At 41.5% G+C, this 22,993-nt stretch overlaps 2 protein-coding genes across 7 annotated transcripts in view; one reads left to right on the plus strand and one right to left on the minus strand.

Moving 5' to 3' along the window:
• Window positions 1-1,245: 1,245 nt before the first annotated feature.
• Window positions 1,246-4,428, plus strand: LOC117947437 (putative ubiquitin carboxyl-terminal hydrolase 50). Its single transcript, XM_034876362.1, has 6 exons — window positions 1,246-1,483; window positions 1,572-1,767; window positions 1,861-2,088; window positions 2,222-2,364; window positions 3,354-3,489; window positions 4,003-4,428. Exons 1-6 carry the CDS (start codon window positions 1,281-1,283, stop codon window positions 4,189-4,191), a joined length of 1,095 nt encoding a protein of 364 aa, XP_034732253.1. The 5' UTR covers window positions 1,246-1,280; the 3' UTR covers window positions 4,192-4,428.
• Window positions 4,429-4,570: 142 nt separating this feature from the next.
• usp8 (ubiquitin specific peptidase 8) overlaps window positions 4,571-22,993 on the minus strand; it is a 26,932-nt gene continuing 8,509 nt past the window's right edge. Inside the window, exons 1-20 of one of the 6 annotated variants that reach the window (XM_034876259.1) lie at window positions 15,458-15,648; window positions 14,569-14,733; window positions 14,258-14,402; window positions 14,038-14,123; window positions 13,792-13,924; window positions 13,390-13,444; window positions 13,074-13,233; window positions 12,706-12,868; window positions 12,454-12,595; window positions 11,499-11,785; window positions 10,906-11,400; window positions 9,839-9,913; window positions 9,386-9,684; window positions 8,966-9,187; window positions 8,662-8,872; window positions 8,357-8,359; window positions 7,281-7,517; window positions 6,953-7,095; window positions 6,611-6,743; window positions 4,571-6,076 (exon numbers count right to left, since the gene is read on the minus strand). In XM_034876259.1, coding sequence (XP_034732150.1) covers window positions 5,918-6,076; window positions 6,611-6,743; window positions 6,953-7,095; window positions 7,281-7,517; window positions 8,357-8,359; window positions 8,662-8,872; window positions 8,966-9,187; window positions 9,386-9,684; window positions 9,839-9,913; window positions 10,906-11,400; window positions 11,499-11,785; window positions 12,454-12,595; window positions 12,706-12,868; window positions 13,074-13,233; window positions 13,390-13,444; window positions 13,792-13,924; window positions 14,038-14,123; window positions 14,258-14,402; window positions 14,569-14,672 — 3,252 coding nt within the window. In that variant the 5' untranslated portion in view covers window positions 14,673-14,733; window positions 15,458-15,648 and the 3' untranslated portion in view covers window positions 4,571-5,917. Of the gene's footprint in view, window positions 6,077-6,610; window positions 6,744-6,952; window positions 7,096-7,280; window positions 7,518-8,356; window positions 8,360-8,661; window positions 8,873-8,965; window positions 9,188-9,385; window positions 9,685-9,838; window positions 9,914-10,905; window positions 11,401-11,498; window positions 11,786-12,453; window positions 12,596-12,705; window positions 12,869-13,073; window positions 13,246-13,389; window positions 13,445-13,791; window positions 13,925-14,037; window positions 14,124-14,257; window positions 14,403-14,568; window positions 14,734-15,238; window positions 15,259-15,457; window positions 15,649-22,993 lie in introns of those variants that run through there. The other 5 variants (XM_034876222.1, XM_034876241.1, XM_034876232.1 and 2 more) reach the window with 5 other exon arrangements.

Here is a 22,993-nt window from a genome sequence, read left to right on the forward strand (position 1 = left end):
CATGTGTCTGTACTGTCCCAAGCATCTCCAGAGGCAGAGTAAGAAACCTGTGGTTGAGCAGGTGGTTGGATACCTGCTGAGACCTTTTTGCAGCCAAAGACACCTGGTTCTGCTGGACAGCTCTGCTTGGATGGAGGGCAGACTCACAGATATGTTTTCTGGCTTGGGTGTCGATATTGATTTTGTTCCAACTGTTCAAAGATTATCTTCATCTCCACCACTCATTGAGGACTCACTGTCTCAACTTGTAGCCCACCTGCAGGGCTGGACCGGACCTGCTCTGTTTCCTGTGTCAGACCTGAAGGGAGCAGTGGAAGATGTGTTTCTCCCAGGCATCTGGGTGACGTTACATATCATCTGCATCAACACATTTACGCTTCACACTCTGCAGCGCCAGGACTCAGGTAGGCAGGTCCACCTGACGGAGTTCACCAGGACTCTGGCCTCAAAGCTGGCTGTGCACCGCAGCATCACTGTGCCTGTTCTGCAACAACTGAACAGCTCATACCAACACACAAGTTTAACAAATCCTTCTAAGCTAAGGTTAGTCTTACCGCAGTGTTCTAGGGTTTCAAGTCAAGCTAATAATAGCTTTCACAGTTGTTTGAGAAAATAGACAAGCCAGTGATGACTTTGTATTTCAGAAAATATCGGATGTCTAAAAATATCCATTTGTTACTATAAAGGCTAACTGTGGAAGGCTCCACTTATTTTGAATTCAATTAATTTCAGTGAAGCTTCATCTAAGACAAACAATGAAACGTTGAATTACTTTCATGTTAGAATAGTGACATTAACAGCATTAACAGACGGCTGTGCAGATAGTAATGCATGCACGATCAATTTCTCTATTAATACAAATTATAATAGTGCAGTTCACATATTGTGTGCATTGTGCAACGGAGAGTAAGAAGATACAGTGTATTTAAGACAACAGCACAGTAGTTTTTCAATGTAAACTGGGTAGACATTTAACATTAAGGCTGCAACTAATGATTATTTACATAGTATAGAACATTGGTAATGATTATGCTAGTTATCTTTTTAATGAATAGATTAATCGTTAAGTCAATAATCCTCACATTTAAAAAAGCTGGAGTCAACAAATGTTTGACGTTTTTTCTTGATAAATGACTCAAAGGATTAATGATCAAAATTACGGTCGATTTGATAGGTTTTAAAATGTGAATTAAATGTATATTAAATGATGATACCATTTCCGTCGTTGAGGAACAGGAATAAGGATATGGTTTTGTATTTCGTTTCACTGGTCTTGCAGGATGAATTCCATCACTGTGGAAAAAGAGAAACAAGGCTGCAGCTCTGCAGTGAAGCTGCAGTCGGGCTGGAACAGACCAGGAGTGTGCGGTTTGGATAACTCCGGCAACTCCTGCTACTTAAATGCCGTGTTACAGTGTCTGTGTTCCACTGTGCCCCTCGTGGAGCACCTCCTTAATCAGGACACTCGCAAAGAGCTGGGAATGTAAGGCCCCCCACCATCTCTCTTGCTGACTCACTTGAACGTTGACAGTCATGTTTTCCCCCCAGCGGATTAACCTCTGTTCATGCAGGTCTACGTGCCGGGTGGCCGGGATGTTTGTCCGCCTGCTGGAGGAGATGTGGCTGGGAAGGAGCTCCAGCTGTGCCCCTGTGGAGGCCAGGTCTGTGCTGTGCTCCATCTTCCCCCAGTTCAACAACTACTCCCAGCAAGATGCCCAGGAACTGCTGCTCTTTCTCGTCAATGCACTGCACGACGACCTCAAAAAGGTCGGTGCAGCAACACCTATCCCTCACCCCGTACCTCTCTGCGGCAAATCACCACACCGCCAGAAAGTAAATCTGTGTACATCTGTTTTCAAGGTCGCAAAGCGCCAGATGCCATCCTCAAGACAACAACCAAGACAAGACCAGATTAGAAACTGTGCAAGCGCAGCGGGGGAGTCCAGCACCATTGTCTCACATCTGTTTGAGGGTCAGCTGGGCTACATGACCCTCTGCATGCACTGCAACCACCAGACACACCGCACACAGACCTTCACTGTACTCTCACTGCCAATTCCAACAGACATCATTAAGTGCTCCATTCAGGTACTTCTTAACACCTGCGGCAGGTGCCTTTTACCAACATCATCCAGACTGTATACAGGTCATGATTCAGATATTGGTTGTCTTGGCCTCTTTGTTCTGTACTTTCTCACACTCCTGTCTCTATTTTGTGCAGGATTGCCTGTCACTGTTCTTCGAGCAGACTATCCTGACTAGAGGAGAGCAGATGTTGTGTTCCGTTTGTGGGATGAGGAGAGAAACAGCAGTCCTCACTTATTTGGACAAACCTCCCGAAATCCTGATGTTGCACCTGAAACGGTGGGTAGACACGTAACAATGTGTTAAAGGACACTTAATAATAAGGGTACATGTTTCATTTAAACTCTTTATTAATCTGAACAAATGCAGGTGATTTACAACTTAAATCATAATACATTAATACATTAAACATTCTTACCTGAAAGGTCCACATGATCTTCATCAGCAGATGAACTTTGCCCAGTTGTCGTAGAAATGTAGAGCTATTAATTATAGATCATTTAACTGTGAGTTAGCATTCAGAATGTTAAAGGTCCCATGGCATGAAAATGTCACCTTATGAGGTTTTTAACATTAATATGAGTTCGCCAGCCTGCTTATTGTCCCCCAGTGGCTAGAAATGGTGATAGGTGTAAACCGAGCCCTGGGTATCCGGCTCTGCCTTTGAGAAAATTAAAGCTCAGATGGGCCAATCTGGAATCTTGACCCTCATGAGGTCATAAGGGGCCAGCTTACCTCCCCTTTCTCTGCTTAGAGACTTTGGCCCACCCATGAGAGAGAGAGAGACATCATGGCTTTCAAACAATCAAAGTGGCAGTTTGTCAAGGCCACACCCCCAGTCTCCAACTTGCCCCCCCTCTCTCTCCTTCACAAAAACTAAAGACTCAGAAATGGCACATACTAAGGAAAGCTCATAGTGGGACTGGCTCTAGTGGCTGTACTTCTGCACCAAGGCTGAATTTTGGGAAAGAGACTTCAGATACAGTATTGGGGGACCACTAAGGTCGACATAAAAGGATCCAAAGAGCACAATGTCATGGGACCTTTAGCGTACTTAACAGTGTCTTGACCATGTATTAATGTGGAGCAATAGACCTTCACAATCAATCATGTGCATTCATTCGAGAAGAGGCTTGCATTTTTTATACACCAAATTAAGATAATATGAAGGACTACTATGTCTTAATACCATGGATAACTAATGTTGTGAGTATTATTAGCTGTAAACCATGCTATCTTCTGAAATATGATCTTAATCTCCTCTGCAGGTTTGGTTGTAAGGGGAAGAACCAGGTGAAACTGAGGGCGAATGTTGTGTTCTCTATGAGGCTCAATCTGTCACCGTTTCTATCCAGCTCAGTACAGAACACCTCATATTCTTCATACCGCCTATATGCTGTTGTGGTCAGTAAACATAGATAAGGAACCCTACTGGCTAAATTACAATGCAATACAATTAATGTATTACAACACCAATTGATTCTTTGAACCTGGAAGGTTTAGTTAGACAATTTCTTATTTGTTTTACACTGGGCAGATGTAAAAAATAACTTAGACAGAATCAGACAGTTTTTGTAATAGTTTTGGTTCTGTGCCTTTTGGAGTTTAAGGAAGACATCATTCCCCTTTATTTAACATTTTGAAATAAATGTATGCATTGCAATGCATCTCCGCAGGTAAAATATCTCCTCTATAATGCAATCTGGGTCTTGCTGAGTGTTCTTTAATACATTTGGGGAAGACAGTCTTGATTAGATTTTTTTTACTACAGCACTTGCTTTAATACATTTTTTTTTAAACAAAAGTAGAATATTTGCATGAAATTAGGCATTGTGGACAAAGAATTAAGTTTTGATCTTGATCACAATTCCTGTCTTTTATGTAATGCTCATGTAAATTACCCCTCTCATTCTCTAGAACCACACAGGCCATCTTAACATGGGTCACTACACAGCTCTGTGCCACAACGCCCTGACTCGGACCTGGCACTGTTTTGACGACTCAGCGATCCGAGAGGTACCAGACAGCCTTGTGCAATCTCCAGATGCCTACGTGCTGCTCTACAGCCGTAAGCGCTTTCAAAAGCCAAAGATCCACGGACTCTGAGTTCTCCAACCAGCCCGTCAGGGGGCTGAGTTTCAACTTTCTTTTTTGTTGTTTGATACTTTAAAAAACTTTGTTGTCAATCATTTAGAAGTTCAATGCTATTGGTGAAGTACTTTTTTAAAATCCATTTTAATCGTTTCCCCATCAGTGGCCTTGAATCTGCCAGACATCACTGATGCTTGTTTTTCTGCTGACTTCACCATAACTCTCCAAATAAATAAATGTACCCAGCATTGACTTGTGTGCCCTTACTACAGTCTGTAACTATCTGTGTGCAATGTGTATTCATCATATAGTTTTCTAGGGAATGAAATGACTAGAAGATCAATGGGCAGGATTTCATTCAGCTGATCCTGAAGCAGTCATCCAGACACAAACACTAATTTGAAGCAGTTTTAATAAATATGAGTTGTTTGTAGTTAATATAATCATATCTGAAACAAATTGTGAAATAAAATCAACATGTACAAGTAGAAAACAGATTATGATATCATGCTAGGCAATACAATTGTACTTAAAATCTACATTAAAGATTTAAATCAATCAAATCCAGTCACCTCAGATCCTTGGTCCATTCAGAAAATAAAACATCAGTATACTTTGTGCTTGCTCTTGTCGGTCGGTCAGGCAGGCAGCAAATGCTGACGCTCTGGTGTCAGTGAATAGGGTCAATTTCTTCCATTTTCATATTCTCTCGGGTATTCTCAGTACTGAATACAGAAATAAAATGAAAAGCAGTGGATGCCAAGTTATCACAGTAAGTTGTCCTCTACATAGGTGTGTTTGAATATAATAATGTTAAGAGTTAAGTTTGTGTAACAGAGAATAAATTCTACAACAAAGTGTTTAGGTGCAGGTAGGTTTTTCTGTCACTGCCTGGACCGAGCACGACATACAAGCTCAGCGTCGTTTTAAAGCATTCTGAGGCGAGTATTAATGTCTGCTATTAAACAATGCGTTCAACATAAACAACTTAAACCGATTGCATATTGTGTAAGTGCAACAATGTGGCTAATATGAACAAGCAACAATCTCAATTCCCTCCTCTCTTACAAAGAATGCAAAAGTTGATATCCACTCTCACTCCTACACGTTAAACATCAGATGGGCTATAGAATGAAACCCCTACAACACACAGCTTCTCTCGATGAATATGTTGATATTATAATGGCTGCTACTAAAAAACAAAAATCATTATTTGGTCACTTAACACATTAACACCTCGCCCCCCAGTATTTACATTGTTAACTGTGCAACATCAGCATTGGTACGCGTGTACAACTGGGAACCCTGGTGTAGACACAGGACAAAACAGCTGATCAGTTCTGCGATACGGCCATCCCCACTGACTGCAACAGAAAGGAGAGTGAAGAGCATCTGAACCAGCTCTCAGCCCTACAACACCATCATTAAGTCAGAGTAATAGGAGCATCTGTTTATGAACAGTAATATGAACAGACAGCATGTTTAAGAAGGTATAGAGTCCTCTAATAGCTGAAGCATTGCACGGTGTGCCTGCCCCTTTCTCCGACCTGGGACTGACACGATTCACGCCGCAACTCGCTCGGGTGCGTCCTCGCGTGCACGTACACGACTAGTTCACCCGCAACTACGTGCACCAGGTCCTCAGAGCTGTGATCTTGAAAAGAAGATTTTATTAAAGAAAGAAAAAAGGCAGCATGCGCTGCTCTGGTGTAGTGTTCCCTCTCCGTGTCCTACGGCTCCGTCACAGGTTGGAGTAAAACAGGATGTAGGCTGCCGAGGACTTGACGGAGGAGGTGGAGATCTCGGTCACCTCGTGGTCATCAAACTTGTACCAGCGCTGTTTGGGGGCGTTCTTACAGTAGGCTGTGTAATGGCCGCCATCTAAACCCCCGTAGTGGTTCTGGTAGCGGAAAAGAAGGATAATGTAAACAATATTGTCTTATATTATTGCTTGTGAAATATCTGGAGTTCTAATCTTAGACTGCCTGTAGAAATGCGTTTTGCCAAAAGCTAATTTCTTCTAAAGACACCCCTTCATTGTGTATTGTGTTAAGTCCTTTTACGGTCAACCTGTCTTGCTGTCAAGTTGCCGGACACATTGGTGTGTAAATGGTACAAAGGCTGCTTGACAAGTAGAACTAAAAGGTTTTTGGATTATTTTCCAACTATTTATGGAGTCTGCCAACCAAAGGACTGACAGCGTTATGTAAGCTGTACAAGATACAACCTCATAGCAATAGTAATACACTGCTTTGTACTGTACTCTGTACTATTGAGTGCATCTATTGTCATCTTAATGTTTGAATTCTTGAGTATATTTCATGTTTTTATACTTTGTTTCACATCCTAGTCTCTTAACCTCTCCTGTATCATATTTCCATTATTTTCTCTTACAATATACTTACACAACATACTTAATATCACTTCTACTTACAGAAACTCCAAACAGGCTGTATCTCTTCAGGCTCTGTTTGGGTCCAATGACATACTGGGCTAGGTCCAGAGCGTCTAGAGAAAAGTCTACAGACGTCTGCAACTTCTGCTTCCATCTACCCTCATAGGAGAATCTGTGGAAATGATGCCCATTTAAGAAAAAAAAGGTGTCAATGTGAAAGCCAAAAATAAAAATCTAATCTTATCTTATTCCCCAAACAGTGAAAGTGTGCATTTAGTTTTAATAAAGAACGACAGCTAGATGTTCATTGCCCATCAGCAGGCAGTGTCAAAGCATTTGGTCTGTGTCTGCATCATTTTTAACTCTAGCATCACAACAGACCGTTTTAAGTGCACCAGGAGAATGGGGGGGACCTTCCAGATCTCCAGTTTCTTGGTGGAATCTCTGTGGGCTTTGCAGTGTCTGCAGAACACCTTGTTGTTGTCCGTCAGCTTCTCTTCCTTGGAGAACAGCCTCAGACAATCCTGCCAAGAAGCATCAAACATATCACACAAATACAAAAATGGTCACAGGTCATAAAGCTCGTATTTTTGTAGTTTATACATAGAAACTCAAGATGTAGTGAGAAATTCAATAGTAGAGCCTCAACAGGTGAGAATAGAAAACTCCAGATACACGCTTTGATGCCCATGTTTAATGTCTGACCGACCTGCAGGGAGCACTTGCTGGTGGAGGCCAGGGGCAGCGACAAGTACATGAAGGTCTCAAATGTCCGTGACTTGCGATGGCAGGTCAGACACTGCACCGTGGACTTGAACTGGCCCTGAAACAGTGCTACGATGATGGACTCGTTCAGCAGCTTGTGTTTGCTCCAAGCCAAGTCGGCTGCCGTCTGATCATCCAGATGGTCGTTTTCCTCCTCCTTGTACCGCTTCCTGTTGTCCGCCTGACACCATTGAGCGGAAAAAAAACATGTTGGTACACGCAACCGACTGCGGCTTGAGGTGTTAGCAAAACCTGCCTGCTTGATTCATAATAGATGCAAAATATACTGGTCATAATTACAATACTACAGTTAGCGCTGAAAACAACTCACTGGCACCAGGCAACTGCAGTTTGAATGGAAGCTATACTTTGTTTTCAACATGTCTCTAACCTTTCAGCTTCTTAAGCATGCAGTTCAGCCAGATCCCTCTCATTATGATAAGTTGGAAGACATGAGAGGCAGATTAACCCTTGCTAATTAATATCTCATTAATTAGACTGGCTGATTGATCACTTAGCCAGGAGGCTTGGACAGGGCCAGCCTGATGGCACACGGGTCTGAACATCACACAAAAGGGATGAAATGGACAGTGTTTCATGAGAAATGCACATCATCAGCTGTTGCAACCTAATTGGCACCTTATCCCTAACATTTGAAATAGCTTGAAAAGGTAAAATGGTCCGAATGTATTACTTTAACTCAACACCAGGTGGACGCAGTTGTCCCAATATCTCAAAGCCGCCTGTTCTTTTAAGAACCATCTCTGACAGCTTGTGGCCTTCACTGCCAAACATAATCAGGTTTTGATGAGTCTAAAAAAAATAGAAAATACTAATTAACCTAGTCCCCCCCCCATTCAAATGCACATGAAGCCAGTCAAATCAGTGGATACAGGCAATGAGCATATCTTGGGTCTACATGCACAGAGGTTCTGACAGAACATCAGACCAGACAGATGCAGACACGCCACCATCACACTGCTGCAGGAGGACCAAGGACACACACAGCTCTTTACTTACTCTCTAATTTGCCATCAAAATGAAACCAGGTGAAAAAAAAAAAAAAACAGAAAGAAGGAAATTGATAAAAGACTATGTTTCAATTGTTAACGGGCAAATGTGAAACAACTTACATGGGTAGTAGAATACAAGCCATAGAAAGCCATGGTTCAAATGAATAAATTACTTATTTATTCACTCAGTATTTAATTCAGGGTGAGCACATTTAGACGTGAGTGTTAATCCTAGCAGTTATCAAAGCTTTTTAAGACTTTAATTATGCCATACTTAATCTCTAAAGCTTGCACGTTAAGTGTGCGTGCTACCTTGTTGAGGTCCTCGTGGAGCCCATCCATGAGGAACAGCAGCAGCTCCTGGGAGTCTTGCTGGTCAGAGCCAGCAAACTGGTCATTGATCTTGCCTATGGTGATCTTGAAGTCCCGTGGGCTGATGCACTTGTACAGTCCAGCCCACAGGGCCTTCATGATCACACCAAACTCTTCCGCCACCTCCCCTTTATGACCAAGGATGTTTTGTCTGAGGAAAAGAGCAGAGACAAAGATGTTAAATGTGTGCCTCATTAATGAGTGATTCCTTATGGTAAGCAACTCCACGTATCTGGGCCCTGACCTGTTGATGTCCTCCAGGTAGAAATTATTGTTGAAGTACTCAGCCATGGCAGGAGTGTTACACAGACACTGTAAGATGGAGTTCATGTAGCATGTGTTGCCCATGTTACGAAGGCCAGTCAGGGATGGCCCATTACCTCCAAATGTAGGATTCAGGTTGCGAATTTTGGCAGCTGACGGCCGCACAATCTCGACTTTGGAATAGACTTTAGTACTGGAAGGTCTGCAGGGCAGAGGAGCAAAATTAGAGAATATCAGAGTAGTTCCTGCAGAGATAAGACTAAAGGAAACACAATGAGTAAATATACCAAAGCCATACAGTGCAGCTAGATAATCTACTACACACTTGATGCATTGTCAAATTATCCCAGTTGCTGGAACATCCCGACATTGATGGACATAAAACATCTGTGTGCCTTACTTGTTCTCTCTGTTGAAGGTGGGTATAGCAGCTGCAGTGGCCGGAGCGCTGGCCTTCTTCTGGGCCTCCTCCCTCAGGTCCTGGCTGATATCAGGGGAGGAGTAGGAGCGTTTCAATTTAGACTGTTCCCGCTCTTCTTCACAGTTGGTGTCTGGCTCAGCTGGTCGTGGGGTTTTCTGTTTAACTGTTGGTGGCGTGGAGGGTGGAGTCTGGGGAACAGTGACCTCAGGAGGGTATAGGTGGACACGATTGGTTGGGGAATGGTAGTACCGGTAGGTCCCCGTCACTGTGTCAAGGAACTAGCCAAAAATGGAGGGGTGAACATGGAAAAAAATAGAACATTAGGTTGAAAGGAACAATCAGGGGCATAAGGAAATGATTATACTATTTTTCAATAAAAATGTGCCTTTTTAACAGTTTTCATTTCACTGTCAGATTTAAAACACCTCGTACCTTCATCCAACCGTCTGGAAGGCCAGGCACACTCCTACCCATCTCCTCACTCCTTGCTCTGGTCAGGGGCTCCCTCTGTGGGAAACACATCCACAGCAAGTTCACTTAGAAGTTCTTTACATAAATACTCGTGAGTGTTTCATGTGAAGGGTAAAAGCTGATGATGATGGGTATTTCTGAAGCCCAACATCCCAGACACATCTGGCATTGTTCAGGTATAAAACTGTTTGGCTCATAAACCAAACGTCCTTGTTTTTGTGAAGTAGAAAAGACGCCATTTAAATCTTTTTTTAACAAAACAAATCCTAACTTGTGTCTTTAGTCTTCTTTAAAAACAGACTTAAATAACATATGTAGATGATGCATTTGCATTCTTCATACACTCCAGTCAGACTGACAGTAACGCAGGTTAAACACACAAACAGTGATCAACCTGAATGAAAAGAGCTGGACAGTAGGAGCTAGAGGAGGAGTGGAAAAGAGCAAACTGAAAGTAAAATGTAACTTTATTGGGTGTTTCTGTGAGGCAATTAATCTGGGTAACTACAGTGGCTAGCATAAGTTTACACACCCATGCTAAAATTGATTAAAAGAGGAATAAAAAAAAAAACTTTTGGAAATTGATTTAAATTGCCTTAATTCAAAACAATTTTGAAAATCCAAACCTTTTTAGGAAACCATGTGTGAAGTCACAGTTACAGACACTGAGCAGCCACTGAGTCAAATGTAGAGTAAATATGCATGAATTGGTCAATCAGATTAAGGGTTTGGAGTTTATAAAGTGTACGGGATGTGGATTTGTGGTCTCTTTGTCTAAAGATCACGGCAAAGGATTTCTTTTTAGTCCCATATGTAACGCACAGGGCTTTAAGGGACTCTTCTGTTTGCCTATGGTCCATTTTGTTACCTTTACTTGCTTTCAATGCTTGTGTTGTAACTGGCAAAAAGCTAAAATGTTAAACCTGCCTTTAACATTCATGTTGTGCTTGCAGTTTCCCACGGACACAGGAGTGAAATGAGACATCGCACTGTAGTGGTGATTGATACTGAAAGAAAATAGGACCTACCTTAATTTCACTAACCAGATGGTTGGGAGCAGGCGAGTCCAGAGACATACTCTTTGAAGGAGTGTCAGAGCTCTGCTCCTTTCCCCTCCTCTCTTTCTCGTTCCACAACTTGTTCTTTTTATCTCCCTCTTCTTCTGCCTTCTGTCTTTCCAGTTTCTTTTTCTCCTGAAGTCCATTCTCCTGCTCTTCCTTCTTCTTCTCACTTTGTTCCCTTTCTAGCCTTTCCTTCTGTTCCTTCTCCCGTCTCTCCTCATCTACACGACGCTCCTGGATGCGTTTTTCCTGCTCTTGCCTCGCCTTTTCCATCCCTGCCACCACGTCTGAGTGTATCTGGCTTTGTTCTTCTTTAGACAGAGAAGTGCTGGGGATGAGCGGCGGTTTGACTGAGCGGTCAGGGACACATGGGCCGTTCTGCGGCGAGTCCTTCGCTGACCCGTTGTGGCTGGACTTGGGCTCGTCTGACACATGGATAGAGGGTTTCTTGGTACGGTCAAACTATGACAAGTGAACAGGAAGATAAAACAAATCATGAGTGATATATAGACACACTTAAGTCCTTAATGTTTTTTACTTTGCCAGAATATTTAGTACACCTGTGGGAAGGCTTTGGCTGTTGGAGGTGCGTGGCTGGATATGCCTGCCACAGGACCCTTCTTACTAAGGTCTTGCTCAGAATTTGTAGAGCCTGTGACAGTGGAATTGACAGCATCTGGCAGCCTATCAATCACCATGGAAGTTTTAGATGTGGGGGGTTCCGCTGGTGCAACCCCATTCACCAGCACAGGAGCGGAGGGTTCATGGGGTTCAGGTGTAACCTCTGGCTCTGGTAGAGGTGGGGTCGGAGGCTTTGGCTCCTCCAGGGATGGGTAGCTAAAATTCACTGTTCAAAACATTAGAAAGATAATTAATTTATGAGAGAAACATATTCTTAGAAGTATATTAGACTATAGAGTCCAGCAAGACTTAATGAGCAATACAAGATTAAGATCTAAAAAAAACAAAAAAAAACACAAGCCTTTACACTGCTACTGGTGAAGAATTCCGGTTGGGAGCTGGAATAACTGGTCGTTATGTTATATATATAGTTTGGAACATTTGTTGTGTAAGAGCGATTTCAGCTGAGCCATTAAAATGTGATTTAGAAACTAGTATGTGTATTTATGATGTTTTGACAACAACAAAAAAGAAACAGACCTACAGTAAGAAACCACTAAAAGATGGCAACAGTGATTAGTTGACTATTGGTGTATTTGAGGGAGCAGGAAGGATAAAATCCAAAAAAACACAAGCATAACCTGGGATGCAAAGCTCAAGAATAGATTTTTGGGGAACATGAATATATGAGTCTGAAGTATGGCATTTTATCAGTTTCAAATCTGAGACAGAATTAAGCCCACTTTATTTGACCAATTTATTAATTTGCTTTTATAATTAAAAAAACAAACTAATATCAGATGCATTAACACAACCCCTGCCAACAAATTGAACTACATAGCCTTATTGATACAAAGAGCCCAAACTTTAATGTGCGGTGCTGGTATTACTCACGCTGAGGGAGGGAGCTGATGATATTCTGCCTGGGGGGGCGGACTTTAGCGTTGGTTGTGTACATGGGGTAAAACAACAGCCAGTTCTCGTAGCCTCCCTCCAGCACCAGGGGCTCACTACGCAGGATGGTGATGCTGTCCCACTGTGGAGTGTGCAAACACATCATTGTAGCTCACAGGAAAGTTCGGCTGTTGTTACTCACATTAACAAGTTCATGCACAGATGCCAACGCCCACACACGCACACAGTTACCTTATAGAGGGCATCTTTGAGGCTCTGCAAGGTGGTGCCCAGTTTAAGGTCAGTGACAGAACTGAACCAGTCCAGCAGGACTAAATAATCCACAAACCCCCGCCGCCTCCACTGCTCTTTCGACTCCTCTGGCAGCTTCGCCTCAATCTGATTCACAGTGATTCTAAACACATACAGAGGTTTAGGAATTAAGACTTTGTTCGACAGTAAATTACATGAACAGAGGGAACACAAAAAACAAGTTAACAAAAGGACATAAGATAATAGATGCATTCATATTACCACTCCAAAGTTAGATAACAAAAAACAAATTCAGTGTCATATCAAACATCCAGGCATGAAGCCTGAGGTCCAATCCCCTTTCTCACCCCGGGCTAATGGCCTCTTCAGGCACGCTGACGCAGGTCTGGCCTTGGACCTTAATGCGAGACTCCTCGAAGTCCCTGATGCTGCGGGCATCCATGACTATCATTGTAATCGTCTGGTCCTTCATCATGTGGTAAAGCTTCTCAGCTGAGATCCCACCAGCTAACACCGCAGTCATAAATTCACACAAGACCAAAAACAACAACAAAAAAACACTTGGGTTTGAGACTAAACATAACAGAGGCAACAGTATTGTTTATAGAATGATTCTCACCTCAGAAATGACTTTGCAAACTTCTTTTGGGTAATTCTGCTTACCTTTTGAGGTTGCTTTCTTCAATTCATTCTTCAGTTCATTCTGTTCTCCTTTTACCTGCCACACAGACAGCACAACATTCACATTGAAAAAATGGGAATATTGGATTACTGATTCCATTTAACTTTATTTCTTCTTCCATTAAATAACTAAACAAAAAAAGCATACCATTACTTAAACAAAACATAAAATAATTTATATATTTGCTAATGAAGCTAGCATTGTTGTCACTGCTGCTATGATATGACCTGTAGATAAAACTGTGTACCTTTAGTGAGACTCAAATACAACCAAAATCATGGTTATTAACGTATATTATAATGTAAATTACATTTCTCTTTGGAATTAAGTGTCTCCCTTAAGGGAATATGTTTTAACATGCAGACATTGGACAGTGCCTCTACCTTTTTGCTGTCCTTCTTGTTTGCAGCTGACACTTTAGGATGACCATCTTTTTCTGTTATTTCCTCCCTCCTTTTCTTCTCCTCTTGTCTCTCCATCTCCTCAAGTTTTTTTCGAACCTCAACCTCCTCATACCTGTTTAAAATGAAAGATTAGCTAAGTTGAATAATTTTTTTTTACCATTGTCATATCTTGCAGCCAACACATTAATAAGGCGTCTACAGTCTAAGACAAGCAAAGCCTCTAACCTGAGTTTAAGGCTTTCAGAGAGCTTCTCGGCTTCTTCAATGGCTTTCTTAAAGCTGTTTTGCCCAAGCATGGTCATGTGATACTCCTTTATACATTGAAATAGAGTTGAGTTACACACAGAAATAACTAACTTCAATTCTTGACAACAATTCATTCACTACAACAAGTATTTACATAAAAATGCATAGAAAAAGTTGATTTTACAATCATTTACTATACCGGTTGCTGTTTGAAGTCTGGTCTTTTCTTGATGATGTCATATACTGTTAAATACTTCATGTACAGCACATAAGCTTTCTCCTCATCTCTTTCCAGACGACACTCCTCTGCTGCCTTGAATATTTTGCCGGCACTCTGAACATAGCTGAAACACAGCAAATAAAAAACAGACTTTCATCACTATGGTTGCAATGTCCATGATTTGACTGATATCCCTTTCTCTCTCCCCTCACTTAGAGACAGTTCCTATATGCTATGAGTGTGTTCTACTGTACTGGGTGGACACCAGTAAACATGAAACCTAAAGTTACCTTCTGGTACTTGTCTTGTCCGGCTTAATTTCAGCCTTTTTATTGAGTTCACCCAGAGATGTGGACAGATATAGCTCTTTGGCCCCGGTGGAAACTGCAGGCATCTTCGCTGGTGTGTTCAGTCAGAGCTCACAGATCAGTGCTGTACACAATTTCTGAACATATCTGGAAATATGTTTGTGAGAGCAAAATAAAGTAAACACAAAAACATTCAATTAGTCCTGTTGCAAATCTGTTTCTGAAAAGCGTTAGTTAGTTAGTTAATATATAGGTTGCTGTTGGCTTCCAATACAAATTGAGTTGAATTCCTCACTTAACCATTAGCTGTCATGCATTTAATCATGGCCACAATTAGACAACGATAAGGCAAAAATATAGGCTATGACGATGATAAGTTACATCTTGCTAACTTAGGATGTTGCTCTCAGTGTTAGCGCATTAGCAACATTAGCTATCTTGTGGTTGTTAGTTAGCAGAACATAAACAACAACAACAGTTTTCTGGCTAACGTAACGTTAAACCGCGACCATCTGTCTTGACTGGATGCATGTTGGGCAGATAACGGAAAATTTAAAATTCGATATTCAACATATAACCCTGACCAACCACATATTTAATATAAACGTTATTTAGCTAACCTATATAACTAATGTTAACTACGCGTTGTTACCTTCGGAGTTAGCTACGTTATTTAGCAAGGTACGTTTTGAGCTCACGCAGTTAAGCGTCACGTTAGCTTAGCTACCCTGGGTTATATAACTAACTACAGAACAGGTAGCTAGTTATGGCAACAATCATATTAAGCACAAACGGGATACCCTTTAGCAATAATGCTAAAACATATTTAGTGTACGATAGTTTGTCAAGATACTGTTAATTTAAAAATTACCTCTTTCTTACACTTTAACTAGCTACTCTTTTGACAGCTGATTCCTGGTTCCTTGTTCCGCATTGTTTTCTTCGTCTTCTGTGACGTTTTGGAGTAGCTGGTATCTTTATGTTGTCTTACTGCCACCTTGTGGAGATCATGTTCTGTTTCACTGGCCATTTTCTCTTGTCATGTCCATCCAGTCCCACCTTAGTATTTCAAACTCTCAAATCTCCAAAATTCCTTTTATTCGTGTGTAATAGCCCTGCTTTACAATGTGCCATTTATGTTTTTTTATGCTATCACATGTTGAATGTTTCAGGGTCTTTACATAGTTTACAAAACCAGTCAGAAATGTGTCTGCAATGTGCAGGCCTAGTGTTCAAATTGCTGGGTCCTATTAGATACAGTATTAGGGGACCACTAAGGTCTATGTAAAAGAGACTTCAGATACAGTATTAGGAGTCACATGTCAACACATGTTTACATGCCTGACATGTTAAGCCTGACATTTGTCTACATCATTAGAGTCAACCATTGGAGGTCGGTATAATACTGGGTATTATACTGGGTTTCATTCCAGTTGTCAAGCTGTCTTTCCACTCACCCTTGGTTGCACGTTTTAAGACACCAAATTCTCACACTAAATTTAGTGTTGCCAATAAATCCAGAATAAGATCAAATTAAAATTGTAAAGGTCTCAAGCAGGACTCCATTGCATGTCACTATGCCAGTGTGTGCATGAGAGGGGAGTGTGACACCTAAACCACAATGTTCCCTATTCTGTTAACCCGAGTGTCTTTCCATCAAAATAGATGCTTGCCACTTTAGTTTTACCGTTATTTTTGGAATTTGTGGACAATTAACCTAATTTATAGGAAATTATACCAAATGTTTGAGTTAGAAAAGAAGAAGTTAGGACTTATTTAGACTAAAATTAAAGGACTGTATGTTGATGGATAATCACTGACTGGAATATGTCAACATTTACTCAATACTCAATAATTGTTGGAATCAATCATGTTATTATGGGTAATTACAATTGGGTAGTTATAGGATATATAATTATATATTTATATATATATATATATATATATATATATATATATATATATATATATATATATATATATATATATATATATATATATATATATATATATATATATATATATATATATATATTTATATATATATATATATATGTACTAATGTTAAAAAGAAAATTGACATAGGAACACTGGTCAATTTGTCCCAAGGACAACATGAGGGTTAAGGCAGAGGTTCTGACCCAGAACACAGAGACACATATATGGGCACAGAGTAACAGTTCAAAAACGTTTTAATGTAACTTCTGTACTCATAGCAGCCAAGGACAGAAAACACAAGGTAGGCTGACTCCGAGCTGGATAGGGGCTGAGGAGGGCAGGCAGTGGTGGATCCAAACTTTCTTTCTGGAATCCAAGCGGGAAGGTAGGAAGGCTTGCGCATGATGAGCCACGGTAACAGGTCTGGAGGCGTAGGTCTGGACAGGGAAAACAGGAGCTTAACAAATGCACGAGGAATATAACACTAACACTAAGACTATAACTAAGTCTGGGTGAATTGAATTGAACATTGAATTTTTGTTTTCTGTTTTTTTAGTGTCTGTATTTTGATTTCTTTTTACATTTCAGTACAGCTAATATTCCCTTTGTTCTTGTACTGGAAATGTTTTTGGACGTATTATACTTCCATTCTTGTTGGTATAATGATGGTGAAGGTCAAAATGGCTAACCTTTTGCTGTTTATGAATTGTATGTAAACCCTAACCCTAACAAAACAAAAGTTAAAAGGGGGGACCTTGAGTCGCGACTGTAGTTTCCAAGTAGTTAAGCCAAGTTACCACACTGGTAGGTGCATCGATCTGGCGCCGGTGGTGAGCTTTGCCCCGGAATAAATACTGTAGAGTTGGTAAGTGGAATAGCCAGCAGCTGTGCAGAGAGGTAGATCGACCGGCCATACACACATACGGACACACAGACACAGTGGGGGAAAAGGGGAGAGACACACACAGAAAGACAACAGCTGCCCACATAACACATTGGGCTATAACACGTCTGGCACAAAGCCTCAGATACATAAGGCTTGCATAGGATAGGTGTTGGGCTAATCTTGGTTGAAATAGGCAAGGTTAGGATGAATTAGATTGGGTCAGGTGGCGTTAGGTTAGGACACTGATATTTGCACAATGCTTTTTGACTGTATACAGTTGAGGCTAAAAGGATTAGCCGCCCAGGAATTATGGCACATTTTCCTAAAATTCTTCCCAAGGTTTGCAGCATTGATAAAACTTGATATAATCAAACATTCACCAATGCTATTCAGTAGCGTTTGGTACATTTTGGAATATAAAATGCATTTGTACTATTGCTTTATATCAAATATAGTGAAAAATGGGGTGGTTAAAAATATTAGCCCCCATGTGAATTTTTTCTTTCAAAATACATCTAATTAACCAATCAGCTTTCAAACAACACCTGTGCTGTCTTCCTAACTACACCTGATCATTCAATCAGCATAAAAGGACTCCAATGAACAGGGCACTTGAACACATTATAAAGAGGCTACTGAAAACTACTACTACGACTACGTTTACTCACCATGGCAGAGACAAAGGAAATCAGTCTTGAGCTCAGAAAGAAGAGAGTGGAGGCTGATGATAAGGGGGAATGTTATACTTTAGTATAGCCATTCCTGTACATTGCAAGAACAAGGAGACAAATTCTGTAAGAAACAAAACTGGGCGTGGTCGTAAGCACACGCAAGAACTCTGAAGAGGAAAATAGTCCGAGATGTCAGCAAGAAGCCACAGGCATCCGCCATGATGATTGTTGCTGACCTGGCCTCTTCTGGAGTTGATGTTTCAAGGAACACAGACGCGAGGGCTCTTCATCGTGGTGGGCTTCAGGGCCATCGTTCCAGAAGAACCCCTTTACTCAAAGAGCGGCACATCACAGCCAGACTGAGGTTGATCCCTGAACCTTTGAAAGGTAAAGATGATTTTTGGAAGTCTGCGCTTTGGTCTGATGAGACTAAACTGGAACTGGTTGGGCACATGGATGTTGCTTATGTTTGGCGAAGAAATGGAGAGGCCTTTAACCCTAAGAACACGGTTCCCGGGGGGAGCATCCTGCTGTGGGGCTGTTTTGCAGCCTCAGGCACAGGGAGCCTTGTTCGGGTGCATGGCATCATGGAAAAGGAAAATTGTGTTGAAATTTTGAGGGATAATATGCAGAAATCTGTAGTCTATCCTTAGGTCGTCGCTGGGTCTTCCAACAAGAATATGACCCAAAGCCTACATCGAAATTGGTCCACAGTTGGTCAACAGTCGCCGAAGGATACCAAAACCAAAGTCCTGGAGTGGCCCGCGCAGAGCCCAGACCTCAATCCTATTGAGAATATGTGGCGGGTGCTCAAAGTGAATGTCCATGCTCGGAAACCACGCAATTTAGACCAGCTGGAACAATTTACAATAGAAGAATGGCCCAAAGTCCCTCAGGAGACCTGAGCCAACCTAGTAAAGAACTACTCTAAGAGCTTGTTGTCTGTTGTGGCTCACTATTAATACACTATTAATATAATATTAGCCCCCAGGCCATTAATATAATATATTAATGGCCTGGTGGCTAATCATTTTGGACGTCTCATTTTTGCCATTTCTTGTTTTAACTCATTAAAATATCCCAATCAAACTAGTGGACATTTTGTCTTTGTTATGTTGAAAACAAATACACTATAAACGTTTGATGTTAATGGTAATTTCCATGGAGATATCAAGAGATTTGTATAATTTCATAAAGGGGGCTAATCCTTTTGTGATTAAATTAAAGCATCTAGGGTGTTATCAGGTGGTTGGGAGGATATTTGATGGTGGTTGCTAACGTTTTAATACATTTTAAACCTTTCTTTACTTCAGTTTTGTCAAATCTCTTTCTATTTGGTGCCATTTTTCTGATTGCTCTCCTTTTCTCTTAAACGCTATATAACTTAAGTCTACGCCTGTCTGGGGTTGGACTTTCGGGGTTGTCACATAACTCTGAGATGTTCTCCATCTTCAAAACCTTTTCTTCCTTCCTCTTTATCTTCAGTCTTTGCTTTCTCACTTCCCTCTCCACCTTAAATTCTTGTCTGCGTTTGTACACAACCAGCTTCGTCCTTCGGTCAAGCAGTCTTTCTTTTTCTGCCATTTCCTTTGAATTACTGAGGTGACCTGTAAACAACAGAATATGAAAGGTTAAGTGTGGAGTCCAGTTGTACACGTGGAACCCCTCCCAAAAAATAAATAGTCAACAGATTTGTTTAGTTGCAAGTTGTTAAAAATGCATGTTGGCCTGGCAACATTAAGTGAGATAAGAGCTATATTAGCTTAACTGAGTTTTACAATTTTAAACGTATTGTTATAATGACAAGAAGCTGCTAACCTGGCGCTCTCCAAAACACCCAAAGCAACACCTCTAATGAACACACTGTACCTTGTGTTTTTCATCTTAACATTTCAATGTATTGTAATATCACACAGTGGCCTATATAAGTCACATGGGCTGCTTCTCCATTTGCTTTCAATGAATTTAGTGATATAACACTTGTTCCACCACTGGTCTACTGTGAATGTCTAAAAATCTGAATCTAAAAGGAGCTTATACATATACCTGTGTGCCATGTTATGTAACAAAATGTAAGTTTGCTTTCTTACCGTGATGCAGGAGGTTGCGCTCATCCACAACGGTTGATTTGATTTCTCTAGCAGTGCGGTCTATCTTGCAGTTGAGATGTAAATCCTTGAAAGCAGACCAAAAGTTTTCCTCTCCTCCTCCTCGTGCTTTTTCTTAATCTTTTCACACCTCTCTCTTTTTACTCTTTCTGTTGCCTCATTTTGTCTTGCATTCCCTAAGTTCCCTCTCGCACTCAGATGGATGGATAAAAAGCTATTAACCGGCTCGTCGTCTTCATAAGATGAAGATGTAGAGGAAGGTCTGCCACCACGTTGTCCATCCTGACTCAAGGTGGTAGAAAGGTTGATTTCTATGAAGGAGACAGGACTTTGTTGTTGCTGCCTCCTTGTGGTAGAAGGCTTGTCTTCTTCAGAAGGGGAAGACAAAGGGCTCTCAGCCCTTTTTTCTTGCTGCCTGCTCGTGGTAGAAGGCTGGTCGTCTTCTTCAGAGGAAGATGAAGAGCTCTCACCACTTTCCCTGTGTTCCTTCATGGTGGTAGAAGGGTTGGTGCCAACGCAGAACAAAGAGCTCACATCCTTTTGTTTATGCTGCCTGGTGGTAGACGCCTTGTCTTCTTCAGAAGAGGAAGAAGGGCTCTCAGCCCTTTCTTCTTGCTGCCGTCTTGCAGTGGGAGGCTCCTCTTCTTCAGAAGAGGAAGGGATCTCAGCCCTTTTTTCTTGCTGCCTGGTGGTAAAAGGCTGGTCGTCTTCTTTAGAGGAAGACGAAGGGCTCTCACCCCTTTGTCTGTGTTCCTTCATGGTGGTAGAAGGGTTGGTGCCAACGTAGAACAAAGAGTATACATCCTTTCGTTCTTGTTGCTTGGTGGTAGAAGCGTTGGTGCCAACATAGAACAAGGAGTACACATCCTTTTGTTGTTGCTGCCCCGCGGTAGATGGCTGGTCGTCTTCAGAAGATGAAGACAAAGGTCTCACCATTCCATGTTGCTGCCGCCTTGGAGTAGAGGGCTCGTCTTCTTCAGAAGAGGAAGAAGGGCTCTGAGCCCTTTTTTCTTGCTGCCTCCTCGTGGTAGAAGGCTCGTCTTCTTCAGAAGATGAAGACAAAGAGCTCTCACTCCTCCATGCCTGAAGCCGCATTGGAGCGAAAGGCTCGACTTCATCAGAAGAAGAAGGGCTCTCAGACCTTTTTTCTTGCTCCCTCCTCGTGGCAGAAGGCTGGTCGTCTTCAGAAGATGAAGACAAAGAGCTCTCACTCCTCCATGCTTGTTTCCGCATTGGAGTAAAAGGCTTGACTTCATCAGAAGAGGACAATCTCACAGCCTGCTGCCTGGTGGAAGAGGCCTTGTTTTCTGCACAAAACAAAGGGCCCTCACCCTTTTGCCTGTGCTCCTTCATGGTGGTGGAAGGGTTGGTGCCAACAAAGAACAAAGAGCTCACATCCCTTCGTTCTCGCTGCCTGGTGGTTGAGGGCTGGTTCTCTGCGCAAGACAAAGGGCCCTCACCCCTTTGCCTGGGCCCCTTCATGGTGGCAGAAAGGTTGGTGCTTCCACTAGACAAAGGTCGCTCACCCGTTCGTCCGTGCTCCCTCAAGATGGTGGGAGGGTTGAGGTCTTCAGGAGACAAAGGTCTCTCACACCTTTGTTTGGACTTCTTCGAAGAAGAGTACATACCTCCTGAAGGCCGAGGACTTGCAAATGATTTTGATCCAAAATTGGATCTAAGCATTTTCTCGATGAATCGTTTGTACACTGACGTATTTTAACTGCAAGTACAAACACACAAACACACACAGATATTACTTCATTGATAATCACATTGTTGTTTCAAGCAGCACACTAAGCAAGTTATTTCACTTAACTAAACTGTCTAACTGAACTCAAATAAACTGAGAACTATGTATTTGGTCACACATCATTATTGCATTGTGCATGATAACAAAAATGCAAAAGGTCACTTATAATCATAAGACTACAGTATAATGTACTTTAAAATAAATCAGTTGAGTATTAATGTATGATAGACACATACAGTGGTAGTCCAACGTTTATGGAAACCAATTTTCTTTGTAAATGTATAATAAATAAAAGTTGTTCCTTAAAATACAGGGGCATAAGTAAGTTTACACTTATGTTAATTTCCCATTGAGGAAGGTAGATATTTTGGACTATGGAATTAAAATAGCCCCCCCCCCCCCACACACACACACACACACACATCATCACATAGCCTTCACTATACATGGAGATAGGCATGGGGAACTTTCCATGAGATCATCTCTCAATGCAAATCAAACCAGCTATTAGGCTAACTGAAATACAACCATGCCAATCTCTATGTATGGTGAAGGGTATGTGATGGTGTGGGGTCATTTTAATTCCAAAGGCCAAGGGAACTTTATCAGGATGCAGTGTCCTGGTCCATGAAATAACTGGCCTTTATTAATAAAAATGTGCCTGCCACTATCGGAATTTAACATAGGTTGGTGTATACTTATGCCCCCTGTATTTTAAAGAAGAACATTATTTTATTCACTATACATTATTCAATCTCAAAGAAAATGGGTGTCCTTAAAGGTTGAATTTTTCTTAATTAAGGCATTAATATTAATTTACCAAAGATGATTCTTTATTCCACTTTTTAGTAAACTTTAGTATGGCTTCATAAACGTATGCATATCCAACGACACACATATAATAGCTGCAACTGGTAGGCTCCAGTGACGGACTGGTATCCAAAAACGGCCCTGGTAACATGCTTTCTTTGTTATTTCTCTCTTTTTCTCCCCCACCCTCCCTCCCCCTTCTTGGTGGTGGTCGGTGATAATTAATAATAATAATTGATTCAGC

The sequence above is a fragment of the Etheostoma cragini genome, chromosome 1 (assembly GCF_013103735.1).
Source record: "Etheostoma cragini isolate CJK2018 chromosome 1, CSU_Ecrag_1.0, whole genome shotgun sequence".
NCBI lineage: Eukaryota > Metazoa > Chordata > Actinopteri > Perciformes > Percidae > Etheostoma > Etheostoma cragini.